Source organism: Varanus komodoensis, unplaced genomic scaffold (assembly GCF_004798865.1).
Source record: "Varanus komodoensis strain SLA01 unplaced genomic scaffold, ASM479886v1 scaffold19, whole genome shotgun sequence".
NCBI classification, from domain to species: domain Eukaryota; kingdom Metazoa; phylum Chordata; class Lepidosauria; order Squamata; family Varanidae; genus Varanus; species Varanus komodoensis.
Window position 1 is genome coordinate 12,040,418 of NW_025335550.1, and position 17,776 is coordinate 12,058,193.

Below are 17,776 nucleotides of genomic sequence, written 5' to 3' on the forward strand. Positions count from 1 at the left end.
GGCCCCGGCCAGAGGCTACGGGGAAGCTCGCCTGGGGCCGGCATGTTGACGCCAAGCCTTTCTTCCCAGGGCCTTCTATCTTGCTCTCTTCAAGCACATGACGTTCCTGGAGAAGAGGGGCTGCCCGCGCACCGCCCTGGAGTTCTGCAAGCTCCTCCTGAGGTGCTTCCCGAGGGGCTGCTTCAGGCGTTTCCTGGACTCTTAGGGGTGGGGGCGCAGCAGTGAGGGGTGGGGGGCAAGCGGGCTGGGCTGGGCTGGGCGCCCGTCTCTGCTCCAGGCAGGCCTGTTTCCCTAGCCATGGGGCTGCTGCCACCCCCAGGCGTAACGGCCCTGTAACCGCCCCCCCCGTTTCTGCCGCCCCCCCTCTTCCCGCCGCCTCTGAAGCCTCGATCCAGAGAATGACCCGCTGTGCATGCTGCTGCTGCTCGACCTGCTGTCGCTCCGAGCGCGAGAGTACGCCTTCCTGACGCGCGTGTTCCAGGAGTGGGAGGTGAGTCTCTGGGAGCGGCAGGCCCCGCGGGAGGCGGGCAGGGCAGGGCAGGCCGTTCCGCCGAGCTGCGCTCCTGGCCCCCCCCTTCGCCCCCCCAGCAACATCAGCCAGGAGGAGGCCTGCGATTCTGTGGGCTGCATCTGCAGTGGCCCCGCCAAGAGCAGGCCAGTTTAATCGAGGAGGCTTGCGCTAGGCTGAGCTTCAATTACTTTGTTCAGGCCTCGAAGCCATAGCGTGCAGCAGCACGAGAAGCCATAATATGGAAACACGGCGATGCGTCAAACAGAATAAAACTAGAGTTAAAAAACTGAAGGGCCAGCGGCAGAAAAAAACGGCGGTTTTTGAACTGATGGAGTGCAGGGGGAGGAAAGGAAGCAAATCCAGGCGTGAGCGAGAACGGGGGGCTTATGGGGCCTGTGGGGAGAGAGGGTGTGGGGAGGGCTGGACATATACCAGCCTGCCTTAGCGAAAGTCGGACCATTTGCTCTCCTTCCCTCCCTCCTATTTTTATCCCGCTCCTCATCCAGTCAGGCTGTTGGAGCATCTTATGTGCAACCAGTAAACCAGCCCATCCCTGCCCGCGGGCCTACAGCCCAAAAAGACGTGACCCACCAGGGAAAAGGGTGGTGAGGAGGAACCACTCCTGCCGCGCCAGCCTCCCCCGTCGCTCTCGGGTCGGCCTGCCGAGCTCCAGCCGGCTGCTCTCTGCCCACTCGGCAGACGCAGAGCTGCCTCTGGGCCTGGCTAGGGAACCTTCTCTTCTGCAGCTGCAGCAGTGGAACCTTTGAATGGGAGAAGGCCCGAGGCGGGGTGCGTGCATGTGTGAAGGCGCCTAGTCTCTGTGCAGTGGCCCCTCCCTCGAAGGTTGTGGGCCAGCTTCCGTTCGACCTTCCTTTTTGATCTTTCCCTCACTGGGTGCCTGTTTGCACACTCTCTGGAGTCACAAGGTCCGAGAATTCGCATTTCCTAAACCCCAAAGAATCAGCTAACTTGTTTGTCAGGTTATGTGCTATCGTTATCAGGCAAATTTTTCATGAACTGTTTACATCAATCTATTACGAAGTGGAGTATGCAAGTTCTCACAACTGCAAGAGAAAATCCGTACATAGACTTAGTATGTCCCGTCTGCAAACCTGATGAAACCTGATTTATTTGAAGAATAAAATGAATGAGTTGTGAACCAGATGCTTTGTGGCTTCTCTCCCTCCTCCCCCTTCTCCTCCTAGGGTCATCGGAACCTGTCCCAGCTCCCAAACTTTGCCTTCTCCGTCCCTCTGGCATATTTCTTTCTGAGCCAGCAGGAAGACCTTCCAGATGTGGAGCGAAGCCACGCCCACGAACGCGCAGCCGGCCTCATCCAGCAAGCGCTGATCATGTTTCCCAGTGGTGAGCCTGGCTGCGTGGCGTGCGTGGGGGTCAGGCCGTGAGTGGCAGGTGGGGGTGGGGGCAGGTGTCTGAGACCTTTGGAGCTCTAAGCTGGAACCTGCCGGAGAGGCTTGCAGGTCTTCATCCTGGGAGGCGGCTTCTTTGGAAGCGTCCTCGCAGCCTGATGGCGGGAGTGCTGGGCTCTTCCTCTGGCGCGGCTCTGCACGTTGATGCTCCCGGGGGGTTCATTGCAGAAGCACCTGCCGTTGTCCCTCGGGGTGGGCGCCACGTGGGTTTCCCTGCTGTGCAGAAGGGGCCAAGGATGGTTCCTTCGTTCGTTCTTCCTCCACCTTATTCACGCTTGCCTGCAAATAAAGCCCTGTATATTCTATTAATAGGCCAGACTTGTCGGGGGGGGGGGATGCCAAACCCCAGAGTAGGGGGAAGAGTTGCTGCAGCCAGCATTCCCGGGACTTTCTGTCTGCCTCGTGCCCACACTGCCCCGCGAGGCACCGAATGTCTCGCTTCAGATGAGACGAGAGCAAGTCCTGGGATGCTGGGCATCCCTAGGCACAGCTGCGGCACCTCCTTTCTTCCTGCCCCAAGCTCCAGACAGCTGCCAAAACTGTTTTGCTTTGTTGAACAGAAATATATCTTGCTCAGAACAAAGAGGATTCAGTTTGAGCTGGCCCATGACAAAGAGGACCCTATCTTCTCCTAGACAGAGTGACGTAAAATAAACCCCTTAAAAAATCAAGATTAGGGGCCAGAAATGTTTGCTCGGCGCTCAAAGGCACCTCAGTTTTAGCAAATGCGTCTCGTTCCAAACCCGTTTCTGTGCTTCGAGGAACAGCAAACGAGGCGCAAGTCGCAGGGCCCACTTCTAATGGATGCTGGTGAAGGAGCTCCTCTGCCATCCACTCCTGGCTTTCCGTTTGCCTCAGCTTGGAAGGAGTAGCCTGGGAAGGACACGCGCTGCCTCTGCTCTGCTCTCTTTCGGGCGGCTCCGTGGTGCCTGGGGCTCTTTAACTGCCTGTAATCCACCCGGGGAACATTAGTTGGGGGATACCTTAGAGATGTGATGAATGAATCATACCTGGCGACAGCCCCCCGGGCAGAACGCCAGGCTGCGACGCAGGGGCACTGCCCCACGGCGCCCGGGACCTTCCTGACCGTCTCCCTCCCGCCCCCGCCCCCTTCCAGTTCTGATGCCTCTGCTGGACCGCTGCAGTGTGCAGCCAGATTCCGCGGTGTCTTCCCACGCGTTCTTTGGACTGGAGGCCCAGCTGAGGTGAGGCGTGTCTGCAGGGAGCGAGGAGGCATCGGGCACCTCGGGGGCAGAGTTGCGCCCTTGTCCGGTTCTGTGGTCCCCTCAAGGCAGCAGAGAGCGGGTGCTCCGGTGGGGGGCAGATGGAGCTGTGAGGACCCGAAGGACTCGCCTCCGGGCAACTCACCCTGAGCTTAGGCAGCAGCGGGGTCGACCTGGCAATGGTGGCCGCCAGCTCTGGCAGCCGGGGGTGAGGCGGGCAGGGCCAGCGGTGGCACCTGCTGAGAGAGAGGCTGGCCAGCACCTCCCTCCCACTGCCTGCCGGCTGCCCCAGAGAGCCCAGGGCAGGCCGCCCTCTCTCGGCCTCTGCTCCCAGTCCCAGCGAGGGGGTGGGGTCGGCCTGCCCCGCTTCGTCCTCTCCTGCCCGGGCCTAGGCAAGGCGATGGCCGGCAAGGGTGCCTCACAGCCGCAGCGGGACACCCCGGGAGGCTCGGGCGGGACGCTCCCACCCGTCCGGGGGCTCCGATTGCTCCCCTCAAGGCTGCCCTCGCCTCCGCAGCTCGCCTCCGGCCCTGACCCAGCTGGTCTCCCTCTACGTGGGGCGGACCCACTCCCTCTGGAAGGACCCGGCCGTCATGGCCTGGCTGGAGACGAACGTGCACGCGGTGCTGCGAAGGGTGGATGCCCGGGACCCGGCCTTGGAGGACGCGGAGCAGAAGTGAGTCCCGCCAAGGCCCAGGGGAGGGCATGGGGAAGGGTCCTGCCCACCACGTAACCCCCCCTCTTGCTCATTGCGCAGGCGAAAGGCGAGGTACCAGAACGCCCCCCGGAACGTCTACCGCCATGTGGTCCTCTCGGAAATAAAGGAAGCCACGGCAGCGCTGCCTCCGGTGAGGGGCGGACGGGCTTCCAAGGGTGGGAGGAGGTGCCAGCTGCATCCTGCCCGTGCTCAGCGCCCCCAGTTTCTGTGCCTGGCCCTGCCAGTCCTGAGGACCCAGGAGTGTCCCTCGTGGGAGCCCTCTGCACCCCGCAGCCCAGTCCACGGCCTGTACAGCAGCCGCCTCCAATCTGGCGCCTCCCAGGTGTGCTGGACTGAGGCGCCCCCCATCCCCAGTCGCAACAGCCACCCCAGGACTTCAGGTCCCATCACGTGGGCCCTGTGCCTTGTTGGGTCCCTCACCGCTCCGGGGAAGAGCTCTCGGCTGCCTTCGGTCCCTCAGACCAGCTGCGTTCACCTCCATGGCCCTCGCCAGTGCATCCCCTCCCGTCTGGTCTCCAGTCGTGGGCCTGCGGCCGGGGGCTCCGTCATGGCCATTCCTGCAGGGGTTCCTCTGCTCTAGGAGCTTCATCACATGTATAAGTTGTGCATTTACTGGACTGGTAAACTGCTCAGTAGCTGAAGTTCTCTGAAGGGTATTCAGTGCACCAAAAATACGCAGTACAGATATTGAAAGGGAAAGGGTGTAAATTCAAGCCAAAAGAAAACAAGCAGCAAAGCATCGAATCATAAAACCAGATTGAAACCAGCAGTGGAGACATGGTGCGGTTCTTAGCATGCTTGCAGGGGGCTCTCTGGTGGTGGCGGGGCAGAGGGAAAGGTGAGACGCCCGGCGTGCCCCCAAGAAGCCTAACTGCTTCTTGTCGGATGTCAGGGTGGGTTTTCTTCCTCTGTTCCAATCCCTTTTTCCTTTTGTGTTGTTCTGTTCTGGTTTACCTTTTGCTGGCCACTGTGGCAGCCTTTTCCTCTGAAAGGCGGTGGCAAAATGTTTTCGGTAACTGAACAACAGCCAGTTCTGCTTGCCTTTTCCTTCCCAGGAAGTCACGTCCCAGCCGATCATGGGGTTTGATCCCCTGCCGCCTCTGGATTCCCTCATTTCATACACAAGGCCAGAAAGGTACCTCCTGCATCTGTTTGAGAACATTCACCCCAAAATACCCCAAAATACTGGTATTTCATTCAAGGTGGAACACGGTCCCACGTACACAGTAGAAATTACAGGCTGTATTTAGGAAATTTGATTGGGCATTCATGATTGCTGATCAATTGTTTTCATTTTGAGGGAAATATTGGTATTTTTATTCAAATAAGGCTATAGCTGGGGACGTATGTCTATTTTCCCTTCAGTCTTTTTTTTCCTGCAGTTTGCATGTAGCTTTGCATAGAGTTGGTTGCTTGGTGTGGTACCTACTGAATTCATTTTGGAAGCCTCTTCGCTGCCATGAGCAGAGGCTGGGAATTTTCGGGCAGAGGGATGAGGCTCCAGCCTCCTGTGTGGGCCTCGGGGGCCTGCTTCTCCCCACATGCATTGTTCCAAAGGGGATTTCAGACTGTGAATGGGACCTGGTGGGGTTGGAATGCTCAGCTGGAAGGCCGCAGTCGGCAGGGGGCGCAATGAGCCACGTGGCTGGGGAGAGCCAGAACCAGGCTGCCTGTGGATTTCGGGGGGCCCCACGGACTGGAAGGGGGTGGCTTTCTCAGCCTAGAGGCTTGCTGTCCGCTCCAGGTTAAATGATGCCCAGCATGCGCACCGTCTGGCCCATAAGTAGCACAGACTTCCCCGGAGGAGGAGCCCGTTTCGCCTGGAGCGGAAGGGAGAGGGGCACTGCACGCTGGAACTATCCTGGAACGGCTCTGAGCGAACGCCGCCACCCTGAGCTCGGCGGATGCTTCTTGTTAGCAATCCGTATGCGACTCGCTCCGTGTCACGACGCCAGCCCAGCAGCCAGCCCAGCCAGTCAAGGACGGCCACCCGCACCCTTCTGCCTTCACCTGCTGGGCAGGGAAGCAGGGACAGGCGGAGAGAGTGAGCCCGCGTCCCGCAGGCACCAGGCCGGGGAAGGCTGGCGTGGAGCCGCCCACCCCCTCGAGCCCGGCTCCCCACCCCCACGAGAGGTAGCGATGTGCGGTCGTGACGAGCGAGGCCTGCTCTTTCTCTTCCCAGGGCAGGTCACCCGGCCAACGAAAGCACTTTATCTCTCTTCTTCCGCTCACTGTTGCCAAACTTCAACCTGCAGGTATGTTGTGTGGGGAAGGGGCCCGGGGCCCGCCAGGCTTCTCCCACAGCGGGGGACATGGACCGTTTCCTGGGCCCTTCTTTGCTCTCCGGGTGGGGTGGGCCGTGTCTCACAGGTGCAGGATCTGTCCACACCCCGGCCGTTGAGCGCCCGGGCAGGCCAGGGCCTTTCCCCTCCGGCCGCCATGGCCACAGGGAGTAGGAGGGCCTCCCCGTCCAGAACAGCGGCAAGCAGGCTGCACAGACCCCAAGCGCACCTGCAGCGGCCCCGCAGCCTCTGGCGGCGTGTGCCGTGAGCACAGCAGGGCCCGCCTTCCGCATGCGGGCGGGATTCCGCCTTGGCGAAGCTCTCTGGGGTCTGAAGGCGAAGGCACCATGCCCTTGGCCGTGCCCAGGGGAACTCGGGAGCGGCCGGGCCACCCGTGACCTGGAGGAGCGTGCCGGGTGCTCCGGCCGGCCCCGCAGAGCTCCTCGCTCGCGCTCCCCTCCGCGCCGGGTGCTGTGTTTCAGGGCGAAGTCAGAGCCGGCGGAGAGGAAGAGCCGGGTGCGGGCCAGAACCTCAACCAGGGTGTGAACAGGCTGATGGCAGCCATGCGGGACATGCTGGCGAACATCCAGTTCCAGGAGCCCCCGCGGGAAGACAACCCGGACGGGGAGGGTGGGGAGTGGGACTGAGTCCTGCCCCGCAGCTGCCGGCCACCCCCCACCTCCCTGCCAGAAAATAAACAGTCAGCCGTGAGCTGTCTCTGCGCCTTCCTTTCACCCGCACACGAATAAGAGGCCGTGCCTGCAGTGCCCTCAGAGCCCCGCGAGGAGGCGGAAGCGACTCCCTGCCAGCAGCGCCCATTGTGCCGCGGGCAACACAGAGCCGGCGCCGGAAGGCCCCCCAGGGCCCCCGCCCAGGCTGAGCCTGCTGGGGAGGCACCGGTGCCGGAGCGTGCCACGAGTCGGGCGGCCACGGCTGCGCGCTCCCCGCCCTCTGGGGGCGCCTGCCAGACGGCCGGCCACGGCGTTGTGCGGGAGAGGGGAGCGCTCCTTGTCAGTGCCTCCGCCAGGGTGTGGGCAGCCCGGGTGGCGTGTCTGCCCGGCCGGAAAGCAGCGGCGTGGGGCGTTTCTGGTCCGCAACAGGCACGATCGGCCTGCGGCCCCAAGGGGAGGTTCTTCCGCGGAAGAGAGGCAAGTGCCCCGTCGCACTGGCCTTTCCTACCCCCAGCAAGGAGCTGAGCGCGTCGTTTGGGGGAAATACACTCAAGGAAGCTTGGGGATGGCGGAGCGTTTGCTCAGTGGAACTGGATGGCCGCACTCTGCCCGGGGAGCGTGGGCTTTGAGGCAGGATAGAGATGGGGAGATGAGAGCGGCGTGTTCGGGGCATTGCTGGGAGATCAGGCAGAGGCTGGGCAGCCCTCGTTGGGGAGGTGGCGGCCTGTGCCAACCCGAGGTGCAGCTCTTCTCCGAGTGATGGGCAAAAGGAGGGCCGCCCCACACTGAACGGACGTGAGCGGCTGCATCTGGCGCCTGGCCCTGCCCAGGAGCCGGACTGCAGGAGGAGGGCTCCAGAGGAGGGCCTGCGGGGCAGAGGACCTGGGTCCTCTTCCCGCTGCATCCCGCTTGGGGTGCACAGACCAAGTGCTGTTCCTTCAAGGGAGACCGGCTGTGCTCACGAGTGTCAGGCAAGGGCACAACCACTTCGCATTTTTCTTTAGAACGGAAGTCCATGAATAGCAAAGTGTTTCCCGAAGCATAAATCCCGGCAGCCGTGCTGGTCGTGACATTTTTACAGCCCACTAGTTGCAAGCTGCCGAATTCCGGGTGTTGCTTGCCTGGAAGTGGCCGAGTGAGTGCACACCCACGGCCCTGCGGTCCCTGGGGAGCCCCCCGGAGGCCAGAGGGCCGGGCCGGGCGGGCTCTGGCCACGAGGCTTCCTGGCGAGTCCGCCGGCTCGGTTGCAAGCCTCAGCGAGGCTCCGTGGCCCCAGCCGCCCGGCCCAGCCTTCGCCCCACACGGACCGGGCCGTGTCAGGCTGAACTTCCAGATGCATCGTCGTGTTACAACCTGACTCTGCAAGGTGCCCCGACCGATGGCAACGCGTTTCTTAAAGACGCTCCTTGATGCAGGCCTCTCTCGGCATTGGAAATGTGCGTGGTGCCCACGTTCCCATGGGTTGGGAGCAGCTTCAGGGAGGACCCTCGGCGTCCCAGCTGGGCTCTGGCAGGCCCCGCGTGTCGGCCAGCCGGTCAGAGAAGACGCGGAAGAAGGCAAGCCGAGGGACCGAGGATCTGGGGCCAGTCCCCTGGGAGGCGGTGTTCCCATGGCGGGGGTTGGCAACAAGGCGGGGGGTGGGGGGCGCTGTGAGGTGGAGAAGGCAGCCAGTGGGGCTTCCATGGAGCAGCGCGGGAGCAGAGCCGAGATGGGCGAAAGGGAGGGGATTTGCCGCCACAAGGGGCAGCGGTGCCGCTTGGGTGGATGACGCGGGCCTTGCCCAGAGCCCCGGCAAAGAGGGCCGGCGGGGGCCCGTGATCGGGCCTCCTGCACTCAGCTGCAGGGAGCACAGGCAGGAGGCCTTGCGTTCGTGTCCTGCGTGTGAACTTCCAGTGGACCACCCACTCAGCAGCCGTCGGAAGCAGTAGCCGCCTGCGCGAGGGAGGCCTTGAGCCTGATCGAACAGGCACTCCTTGCATCCTGTGGCAGACGGGGGCTTCGGGAGCGGGAGCGGGGCCCTTGGTAGTGGCCCCGCTCCATGGCCGCCTCCCCGAGGGCCCGTGCTCAGTCCGCCCCGTCCCGCCATTCCAGGGCGTGGCCCGTGCCAAGGACCTGCCCGCCGATGTGCTTTTCCGGGGCCACACTTTTGTCCTGGCCAGAGGGCGGTCTCCCTGTGGCCCACACGCCACCGCTTCCCACCGAGGGCCACGCCGGGGCAGTGAGTTGCGCCTCGGCACCGCGCCCCCACCCGCCCTCCGGGCCGAGGCACGGGTTGGTCCTCGCCTGGGCTCTCCGGCTGTTTCATAACCTCCCTGCCGTTCCGCGCTCAGCTGGGGCTGCTATCATGTGGATCGCCCTCCGCCCTCCCCAGAAGGAGGAGCCGGGCGTTCCACTTTAAAGCCGGGGAGAGAATGGGCCCTTTCTCTCTCCGCTGTGGACGACTAATCAATTACTTTGGGCCAGGACGGCTGCAGCCACCGTGCCACCCGAAGGGAGGCCAAGTGGGAGAGAAGAGCTTAAGAGGGAGCCGGGAAGCAGCCCCCACGCGCCCTCTCGGCAGCAGGGCTGGCCCCCGGAGAGGGGAAGGGGGAATGGGAGAGCCTTCCAGCAGGGGAAGGCAGTCCAAGGAAACGTCTTGCCAAGAAAGCCCCCTGGAAGGAAGGCGTCCGCTGCTTTCCTCAAGCCCGTGGCGGCAGCTTCCTTTCCACACGCCTGGATCTTCCCGGGCGGGAGGCAGCCCCAGAGGTGCCTGGGAGGCCCCACTGCCCACCGGTGAGTTTTGAGACCGCCCGGCTATGCCTCGCCTGCAGCCATAACCATCCGGGGATCCCACGCTTCCGGGCACCTCGGCTTTGCCTCTTTGCCTCCAGCAGCAGCCCCTGGGGCGGCCCCAATGCCCGTGGTGTCACCGCTGAGGATGCTGCCGGAGGCCCCCAATGCCACCGCCGGCCCCCCTGCCACCAACGGGACCAACGAGACCCTCTGCTGCAGCGACCAGCAGGTGGTGGTCCCCAACGAGCTCTTCCTGACCCTGGGGGCCACGAGCTTCGTGGAGAACCTGCTGGTGGTGGCCGCCATCCTCAGGAACCGCAACCTGCACTCGCCCATGTACGGCTTCATCTGCTGCCTGGCCGTCTCGGACATGCTGGTGAGCGCCAGCAACGTGGGGGAGACCACCTTCATGCTGCTGATCGAGCACGGCCTGCTGGACATGCAGCCGGCCGCCGTGCGGCTGGTGGACGACGTCATGGACATGCTCATCTGCAGCTCCCTGCTGTCCTCGCTCTCCTTCCTGGGCCTCATCGCCGTCGACCGCTACATCACCATCTTCTACGCCCTGCGCTACCACAGCATCATGACCTTCCGGCGGGCGGCCGTCCTCGCCGCGGCCGTCTGGGCAGCCAGCGTCGTCTCCAGCAGCATCTTCATCGCCTACGACAGCGCCGCCGTCATCCTGTGCCTGGTGATCTTCTTCGCCGCCATGCTGGTGCTGGTCGTGGGCCTCTACATCCACATGTTCTCGCTGGCTCACCGGCACGCCCGGCGCATCTCCAGCCTGCGGCGCAAGCAGGCGGCACCCCCGTTCGCCAGGATGAAGGGGGCAGCCACGCTCACCATCCTGCTGGGGGTCTTCTTCATCTGCTGGGGGCCGTTCTTCCTGCACCTGCTGCTCATCCTCCTCTGCCCCAACCAGCCCCTGTGCAAGTGCTACTTCCAGTACTTCGGCCTCTACCTCATCCTGGTCATCTGCAACTCGGTGGTGGACCCCGTCATCTACGCCTTCCGGAGCCAGGAGCTCAGGAGGACCCTGAAGGAGGTGGTGCTGTGTTTCTGGTAGCGGAGGAGCGCCCAGGTGGGCCAGGGCTGGGCGCCTGCCCTCCACAGCGGGGCTGGAGGGGCCGCCTTCTGCCTGGAGAGCAGTGCCTCCCGCGGCTGAGCTGGAAGGGCAGGCGGATGGAGACCCTTGGCGGAGGCGGGGCCGGCCGGCCGGCCGCACCAGGAGGTGAGAAGCCGCCTAGGTGGCCACTGCTCTCTTGTCTTCTGGCGGCCTTTGGCCGCCAGGCGCCCGCGAGAAGCCCCGGCACGCCTGCAGGAGGCAAGGCCTGCTCCCGCAGCTGCTGCCCGGCTCCCCTGCTCAGCAGCGGCCTCCTTGGCCTGCCTGGGCCAGCCAAGCCCTCCTCCCGCAGCCACGGTGACCGGACATCTGCCCCCTGCACCAACGCAGGCCTCTCTGCACGGCCCTCGAGTGGTGCGGGGGATGCACGAGGGCGTGCGGCTCTTCCGAGCAGGTGCCACGAGGCCATCCGCGGAAACGAAGGGGCCCTGCCTGCTCTGGTGGTGGCGTGAAACGTCGATGAGGCTCTCAAGCTTTGCTCCTGGCGGGAGACAGATGAGCACGTTGGCAGCCAGAGAGGGAGGAGAAGCAGCAGCGCCGGCTGGCGGCCTCTCTCCTCTCCTTCAACGGGGCTCCCAGGAAGAGTCCCGCGAGGCCGCCTGCTTTTCCAGTTTCTGTCAAGACGCTGCTTCTGCAGGCCGAGGACTTCCCTTGAAGCTCGCTGCACTTTGCCCGAGCGTGTGCCCTCCAGGAGAAGAGCCACACGGCTTGGGGGACTGGACCCCCAGCGGGAGACGACGCGTGAGGCGCATCGTGCCGAGCCCAGCAAACCCTGCACTGCTGCTCCTGTGTGTTCGGACCCCCCCTGCCAGGCACAGCCTCGCCTTTCCATATTCACACCGAAGTCACTGCTCCCAGGCATCCACGCAGGTCAGGAGGTGCAAGCTGAGACGCCGGAGGCTTGTTGCCGGAAGCACGGAGGGCTGGCCACAGAAGCAGGGGCAAAAGCCAGGAACGGGGCAGTAAATCGACCAACCATCGGTCTCAATCGGCAGAGCTTTGCGCCTTGGAACGTGTGGTTTCTGAACCAGCTCAATATCTAGACTGTCCCTCAGTGTGCTCTGATCAACTCCCTTTATTGAGAGAGAGGGAGGGAGCGAGGGGGGGGGGGAGGTTTTCCAAGGGCGTGTAAACTCTTACCTGGACTCCCACTGACGCCCTCGCAAGGTTAGCGAGCAAGAGCCAGCCCACGGGAGCTGCTGTTCGTCCCTCCGCTCCGGCTTGGCAGTCCTCTGGACGGTGCCAGGCTTGTGCTGGCGGGAGAGGCTGGCACAGGGCAAGCGGGAAATCGGGCCCGGGCGCATGACTGGCCCCTGCCGCGGCCTGTCCCGCGTGACGCCACGGATGCTGCTGGGGTGCCCCTGCCCGCGCGTCCGCGTGGGCCCCTCGCCCAGAGCGCGCACGCTGGTCAAATAAAGCTGAGCCCTGCAGAGTGGAAGCCGAGCGAGTTACAACCCTGCCGAAGGAGCTCAGCCGCAGTCTGGGAGCAGGCAAGGCGGGGGGGGGGGGGCAGTGGATCTCTCTCTCGCTCGCGCGCGCTCTCTGCTGGAGAGAAACACAGCCGTCTCCTTGCTCCCTCGGAGACAGAGGTGGGAGGAGCCAGACTCGCTTCCCATCCACGGGACTTTTTATTATTATTATTATTATTATTATTATTATTATTATTATTACATTTCTATGCCGCCCCTTGCCGAAGCCTCGGGGCGGCTTACAACACAATAAGATACATTGAAATGCAATAGAACATAATAAATTACCAATAAATACAAAAATACAAAAAATACACTGAGATGCAATAATATAAAATTAAAATTAACAGTATAAAATAAGTAAATAAAGAATATAGGAGGAGGAAAGAGAAGGAAGAAGAAGTTGCCCTGGCCAGATCATATATTTGACTTGCTCTCCTTCGCCCAAGGAGCGGTTCCGGATCCAGCAGCCTCCAAGCCTCTAGCACCCTGACCGAGCCCTGTCCCTCCCTCTTCCCCTCTGTGGGCCCAGCCGAAGCACAGGGAAGAGGCCCTCCCCAGGGGGCAAGGGAGAAGCCCCCGGGCGTCTCTTGGCATGATGGGCCCCGTGGAAAGGCATGCGATGTCCACACACAAGGCGTGGCACACGGACCTTGCTGCGGATCTCCGGTCGGGGGCATTTCCTCCTTTCTCTGGCCAGAGTGGCCCTTGCAGGGCGACCCCGTGCCTTCTGCCCAGCAGGAAGCTCCACCGGTCCGGTGGGGGTTTCTCTGGGAAGCGAGTGCAGGGCTGCCCTCCCTCCGCTGCCCAAGCGCCTGGGCAAGCGCAGTCCTTTCCTGCAGTCTCTGGATGCTTCCCCACAGAAGGCTCTGAGCGCCTCCGATGAGAAGGCCTCGTGCATCTCCTCCACCGTCTTCCCCTTTGTGGACTTTCTGCGGCAAAGGAAATGTTGGAAGCGGCAGGGAAAACCCAGGAAGGTCGTCTTAAGAGGAGATGGCCCTTTGGCCCTAGCAGAGCTTTCCATGAGAAGGTTGGGGGATGGCGGGGGGGGGGGCTTGGGACGGGCTCTCCCGCTCTCCCTGCAGAGCAGTTCCGCTGCTCAGCCTCGCTGGCGGCTCTGGTGGCAGGAGATGAGGGGGCGGCTTCTGTCACCCAGTCCCTGCTGAGCAAGCGGCCCCAGCTGGTCCCCGTGGGGCTCCCAGGGAAGGGCTGCGGCACAGTGGGAGGGCAGGCCACACGTTCGGTCCCCGGCTTCCCCGGACCGGACTGGGAAAACGGGGGCCGGAAGCCCCAGAGAGCCACTGCTGCCGGTCCGTGTTGGCAACCTGGGGAGGATGGAGCAGTGCTCTGGGCCCGTCCGCTACTTCCCGCCCGAGTGGCCCAGCAGGCGGGCTGGCCAGGCTGGGGTCTGCGCCCACAGCCGCCCCCCTGCCTCCCTCCAGCACTTCCCTGCCGCATCGCCCAGCAGCAGCCCAGTCCTGCGGCCGCCCTGTCCTCTCCCCGGCCGGCCGGCCTGCCGGCCTCGCGGCCTCGCTGCTTGCTGCTCGCTGCCACGGCCCTGCCGGCTGCGCGACTCGCCGTTCCAGGAACTGGGCCGCTTCTCGCCGGGGCTGCGCCTGCCCTTCTTTTCGCTGGTCACGCTGCCACTCGGCTGTGGGAGGGGCCGCGGAGGGCAGGGCTGCACGGCCAGGGGGCCTGGCCACGCCGGACCCGCGGGGGGCGGGGGGGGACTCGGAGGAGCGGCAGCTTTGCTCCAGCCTGCGGCCACCACGCGGCTAGGGGGGGGGGGGGGGGCGCAGCAGCGGCTGAGTTTCATAAGCAGCTGGGAGTGTAAACGGTTGCCAGCTCATGCCTTGGAAGCAGGCAAACGTGGAAAAGCAGCGGAGAACAAACAGGAAGTCAGGACGGATGCTGCTTCAGCCCGGCCTTCACGACCACGTCCTCATGGGGCACGTGGGGCTTTCCTTGTGTGTGCTAGCCCTTCCTCCTCCTCCTCCTCCTCCTCGCAAGTCATCCCTGCTTTGCTTCCTCTCTCCCGTCTTCCCTGCCTCCCTTCTTTTTTTGCGCACTTCCTACCCCCCCTTCCTCCCCCCCTCATTTCCCCGCTCCCCTTCCATTCTAACCGCCAGCCAGAGGTGCCCGCAGTCTGGAGGGGCTCGAGTGGCTCAGAGAGTCGGGTGAGGGAACGCTTGGGACAACCCCAGGGAAGAGGCAGCTTTGCCGTGGCACAGCAAGCAGGGCTCAGCCCAGGCCAGGATCAGGCCCTGGCTCGCTTTTGCTGCCACAGAAACGGGCCCGAGGCGTTTTGTTACGTGAGATGCGGAAAAAGATGATTCCTCCGCGCCAGGCATGAACGGGCAGAGGGGCAGCGGAGTCTGTCCGCAGCGCCGATGAGAGGGGCATCCTTGCCCCCCGGGCCCAGAGGCCGGCTTGGAGGAGCAGCGTGGGTGGCCAGGCGCACAGACCCCTCCTCCAGCACCTGGCCGCCACCTCCCAGGGTCTGCCGCCAGAGGCAACCGCCTCACCCGTCCCCACGAGGGCCGCCCCTGCTGCCAAGGCAGAGCGGAAAGAAGAACGAGAAAGACGCCGAAGGTGTCTTTGCGTACGCCCAGAGTACCACTGAGTCCTTACGAGCAGCCATGATTCTGGGCGTGTGAGAGAGCAGCCATTCCCAGAAATGCCGCAGCCCTGACTTTGGTCATTTCAGACAGTGCGTGCCTGAGAGCTAAACCCGCGCGCAGGGTGGCCCTCCTGCCTTCCGCAGTGAGAGGATCGCCTTTGCTGGAAGGGGCTGCCGTGGGTGGGAAAGGGGTTGATCTGAGCACTGGGCCCCTTCGCCATTCAGCCGTGGTAGATGGGGGGGGTGGAGGAGGGCGTTGCCTGTGACTCCCGGCCGGCCGTGGACCCCACCAGAGCTCAGCTGCTCTGCCCCACTCTTCCCTGCCCGGGGGGGGCGGCGGCCTCCCCTTCCGCAATCCCTGCACACCCACCCAAGCCAAACATCGCCTCTCTCCCGCGCGAAGGGGCGGCTCAGCCCTCCGTGGGACAGGCCTTTGTTCCAGACACAAAGAACACGGAGGGGGAAGCAACAGGAAGCAGATCCGCGGCCCCTCCCCATCATTCCGCCCAGCCGGAGCAGGGGAGGGGGGAGGAGCGGCGCTTCCTGCCGGAGCCCCCGCTGGTGCCGCGGGCCGAACAAAGGGCAGGTGCCGGGCTCGCCTCTGGGGCGCGGGCTTCTCCTCGCCGGCTTTTGTTCCGTCCCTGCGCCGCCGGGCTTCTCCCAGCGGGCCGCCGGCTCGCGGGTTTTTCCCAAAGCAAGCCTCGCCGGGCAGCCCGGCCCAGCCCGGCCTGACCCCAGTGTGTTGCCCTCCAGATGCCTTGGACAAGTCCCATCATCCCCAGTCACTGGCCTGGAAAGGCCAGCCGCTCTCTCGCCAAGGCCTGGGTGTGGACGGGGAGGGCAAGGCTTGCTCGCGCCCCCTGCGTGGTAGTGGCCCCCTCCCCGCTCCACCCGCGGGAGCCCGGCCACGGAGGCGCCGCTGCCGTTCCTGAGCAGGCGCTCTGTCGCTGCCCAGGGAGACGCTCCTTTTCCGGGCGTGGCTCCCGCACGCGAGCGCGGAGCGAGGCGCGGCCCCGGGGCTCGGAGCCCTGCGGGACGCGGCGGAGGGCAGCGGGGACCCTCTCCTGGGCATCCCAGAAAGACGATGGGGGGGCGGGTTGGCGGGCGGGAATAGCCCCGAGCAGCCCCGAGCGCTCCACCGGGATGCGGGCGGCCGCCCGGCAGCTCCGGGCGCCGGGCGGGGTCTTGTCCCGGGGTGACTGGCGCGCCCCACCTGCACTGTCGCCCGGCAGTGGCCAAGGGCCCGGGCGCCCGGCTGCCCGCCCCGGCGCCCGGGACAGGCGAGGGGGGCGGCGCCCGGCCTTGCCCTCCGCCGCCCGGGCCGCCCCACGTGCCAGCGCCGCCGCCGCCGCCGCCGCCGCCGCGGGATGCGCCGCTGGTGCTGATGCTGCAGGGATGCTGCCGCATTTGCGGCGGCGGCGCCTGATTGGCCGAGCCGCCCGCGGTGACGTCAGCGCCCGGCCCGGGCGCAGCGGGAGAGCCGATAAAACCCGCCGCCCGCCGCCGCCCGCCTCCTGCAGCCGCTCCGCCGCCGCCCGCGCCGCCGCCGCCGCCCGCCCGTCCTCCAGCGCAGCAGCCCCGCAGCCGCCCGCAGCATGAGGGAGATCGTCCACATCCAGGCGGGCCAGTGCGGCAACCAGATCGGAGCCAAGGTAACGGCGGCGGGCCGGGCCGGGCGGGGCGCCCGTGGCCGCGTCCTTGCAGCCCCGGACGGGCGGGCGTGCGGGCGCGCGCGGTGCTGCCCTTGACCCAGATGCGGGCAGGCGGTGCCTCGCTCCTGCCTGCGCAGGCTGCCGGGCGCTTCTCTCCTGGCGCCGCGGGTGGACGCGCCCTCCTCCGGGAGGGTTGGGTGCAGCTGCCTGGCGGCGCCGCGGGGCAGAGACTCCTGGACGGGAAGGCAGCGCCGGGCTCCCTGGAAGGGCAGAAGGGACGGCGGTGCCGCTGGCCACGGGCCCCTTTGTCGCTCTTTTGTTCTGCCGGCTTCCCGCTGGAGACAAAGGGGGGGAGTGGTCCGTCTCCCTCTTCCTTCCAGCCCTCCCACTCACCCAGTCGAGGTGCTGCTGCCACACCCAAGAAGCCAGTGACCCCGACTCTAGAACAAAGCCCCCCCCCCCGCCGACCTTGCCTTTTCAGTGGTGACCTTGGCAGGGCCCGTGGCTGACCCGCTGGCCCTTTAATCCCCATCCAGGGATGACTGTCCTTACGTCTAAAGGACAGGAACATCCCACCTGTTCCCCCGCCCAGCCTGCGGCAGGGCAACATCTCCGTGCCGATTCTGCAAGGGGGGCTGCAGCCCCCTCTTTGTCTCGCCTCCTTGTCCAGGGAGCGCACAGCCTGCAGTGTTTCGAGTGCCTTTGAGCAGCCTGTTTTCTTCCAGTGCAAAGCGTCCCAAGAACGACAGGCGGAGACTTTGGAGAGCGCCTGTGGCCCCCGAGTCATCTCCATCCCTAGACAAAGCACCTCGGCACTGCCACCCCCAGACGAGGAACTGCAGCGCTTCTGTGGGTCGAAGGGGGCAGTCCTGGTGCCGCAAGCAACCGCCTGCCCTGCTGCAGCCCTCGCTCGCCCCAGCCGCTGGCGGGCGGAAATATCTGCGCCTGACTGGCAGAATTGTGTCACTGGAGAGCAGGGAGTTCCCTCTTTTCCCTCTGGCTGGTGCCGGCCTGCCTTTGGCGAAGGGCAGCCTCCCCAGCTTAGTGGAAAGATACGGGGGTGACGGCCGGGCACCGCTGCGGTCTGGAGGGAGCCGCGTTCAAAAGGCTCGGCCGGCACTGTCTGGCTGCCTTCATCGCAAGACGGGGAGATTCTCTCAGCTGGTTGGGAGCACGGGGTTTCTGCTCACCCGCAGGCACCTGCTGCCAGGGCTCCGTGCCACAAAAGCAGTCAATAGGGCCCTCACCCCCCCCCCCCTGGCCCCCTTCACCTCCTTCCCCCCCCCCCTCCCCCCCCCCCCCCCC

The 17,776-nt window shown here is 64.9% G+C and overlaps 1 protein-coding gene across 1 annotated transcript in view; it reads left to right on the plus strand.

Annotated features, from left to right (window-relative positions):
- Nucleotides 1-5,023: 5,023 nt before the first annotated feature.
- Nucleotides 5,024-17,776, plus strand: part of TUBB3 (tubulin beta 3 class III) — a 14,857-nt gene continuing 2,104 nt past the window's right edge. The window contains exons 1-5 of the mRNA XM_044428101.1: nucleotides 5,024-5,966; nucleotides 9,827-10,669; nucleotides 10,898-11,124; nucleotides 13,285-13,418; nucleotides 16,340-16,452. Of these exons, the coding sequence (XP_044284036.1) occupies nucleotides 5,632-5,966; nucleotides 9,827-10,669; nucleotides 10,898-11,124; nucleotides 13,285-13,418; nucleotides 16,340-16,452 (1,652 nt within the window). The 5' untranslated portion in view covers nucleotides 5,024-5,631. The remainder of the gene's footprint in view (nucleotides 5,967-9,826; nucleotides 10,670-10,897; nucleotides 11,125-13,284; nucleotides 13,419-16,339; nucleotides 16,453-17,776) is intronic.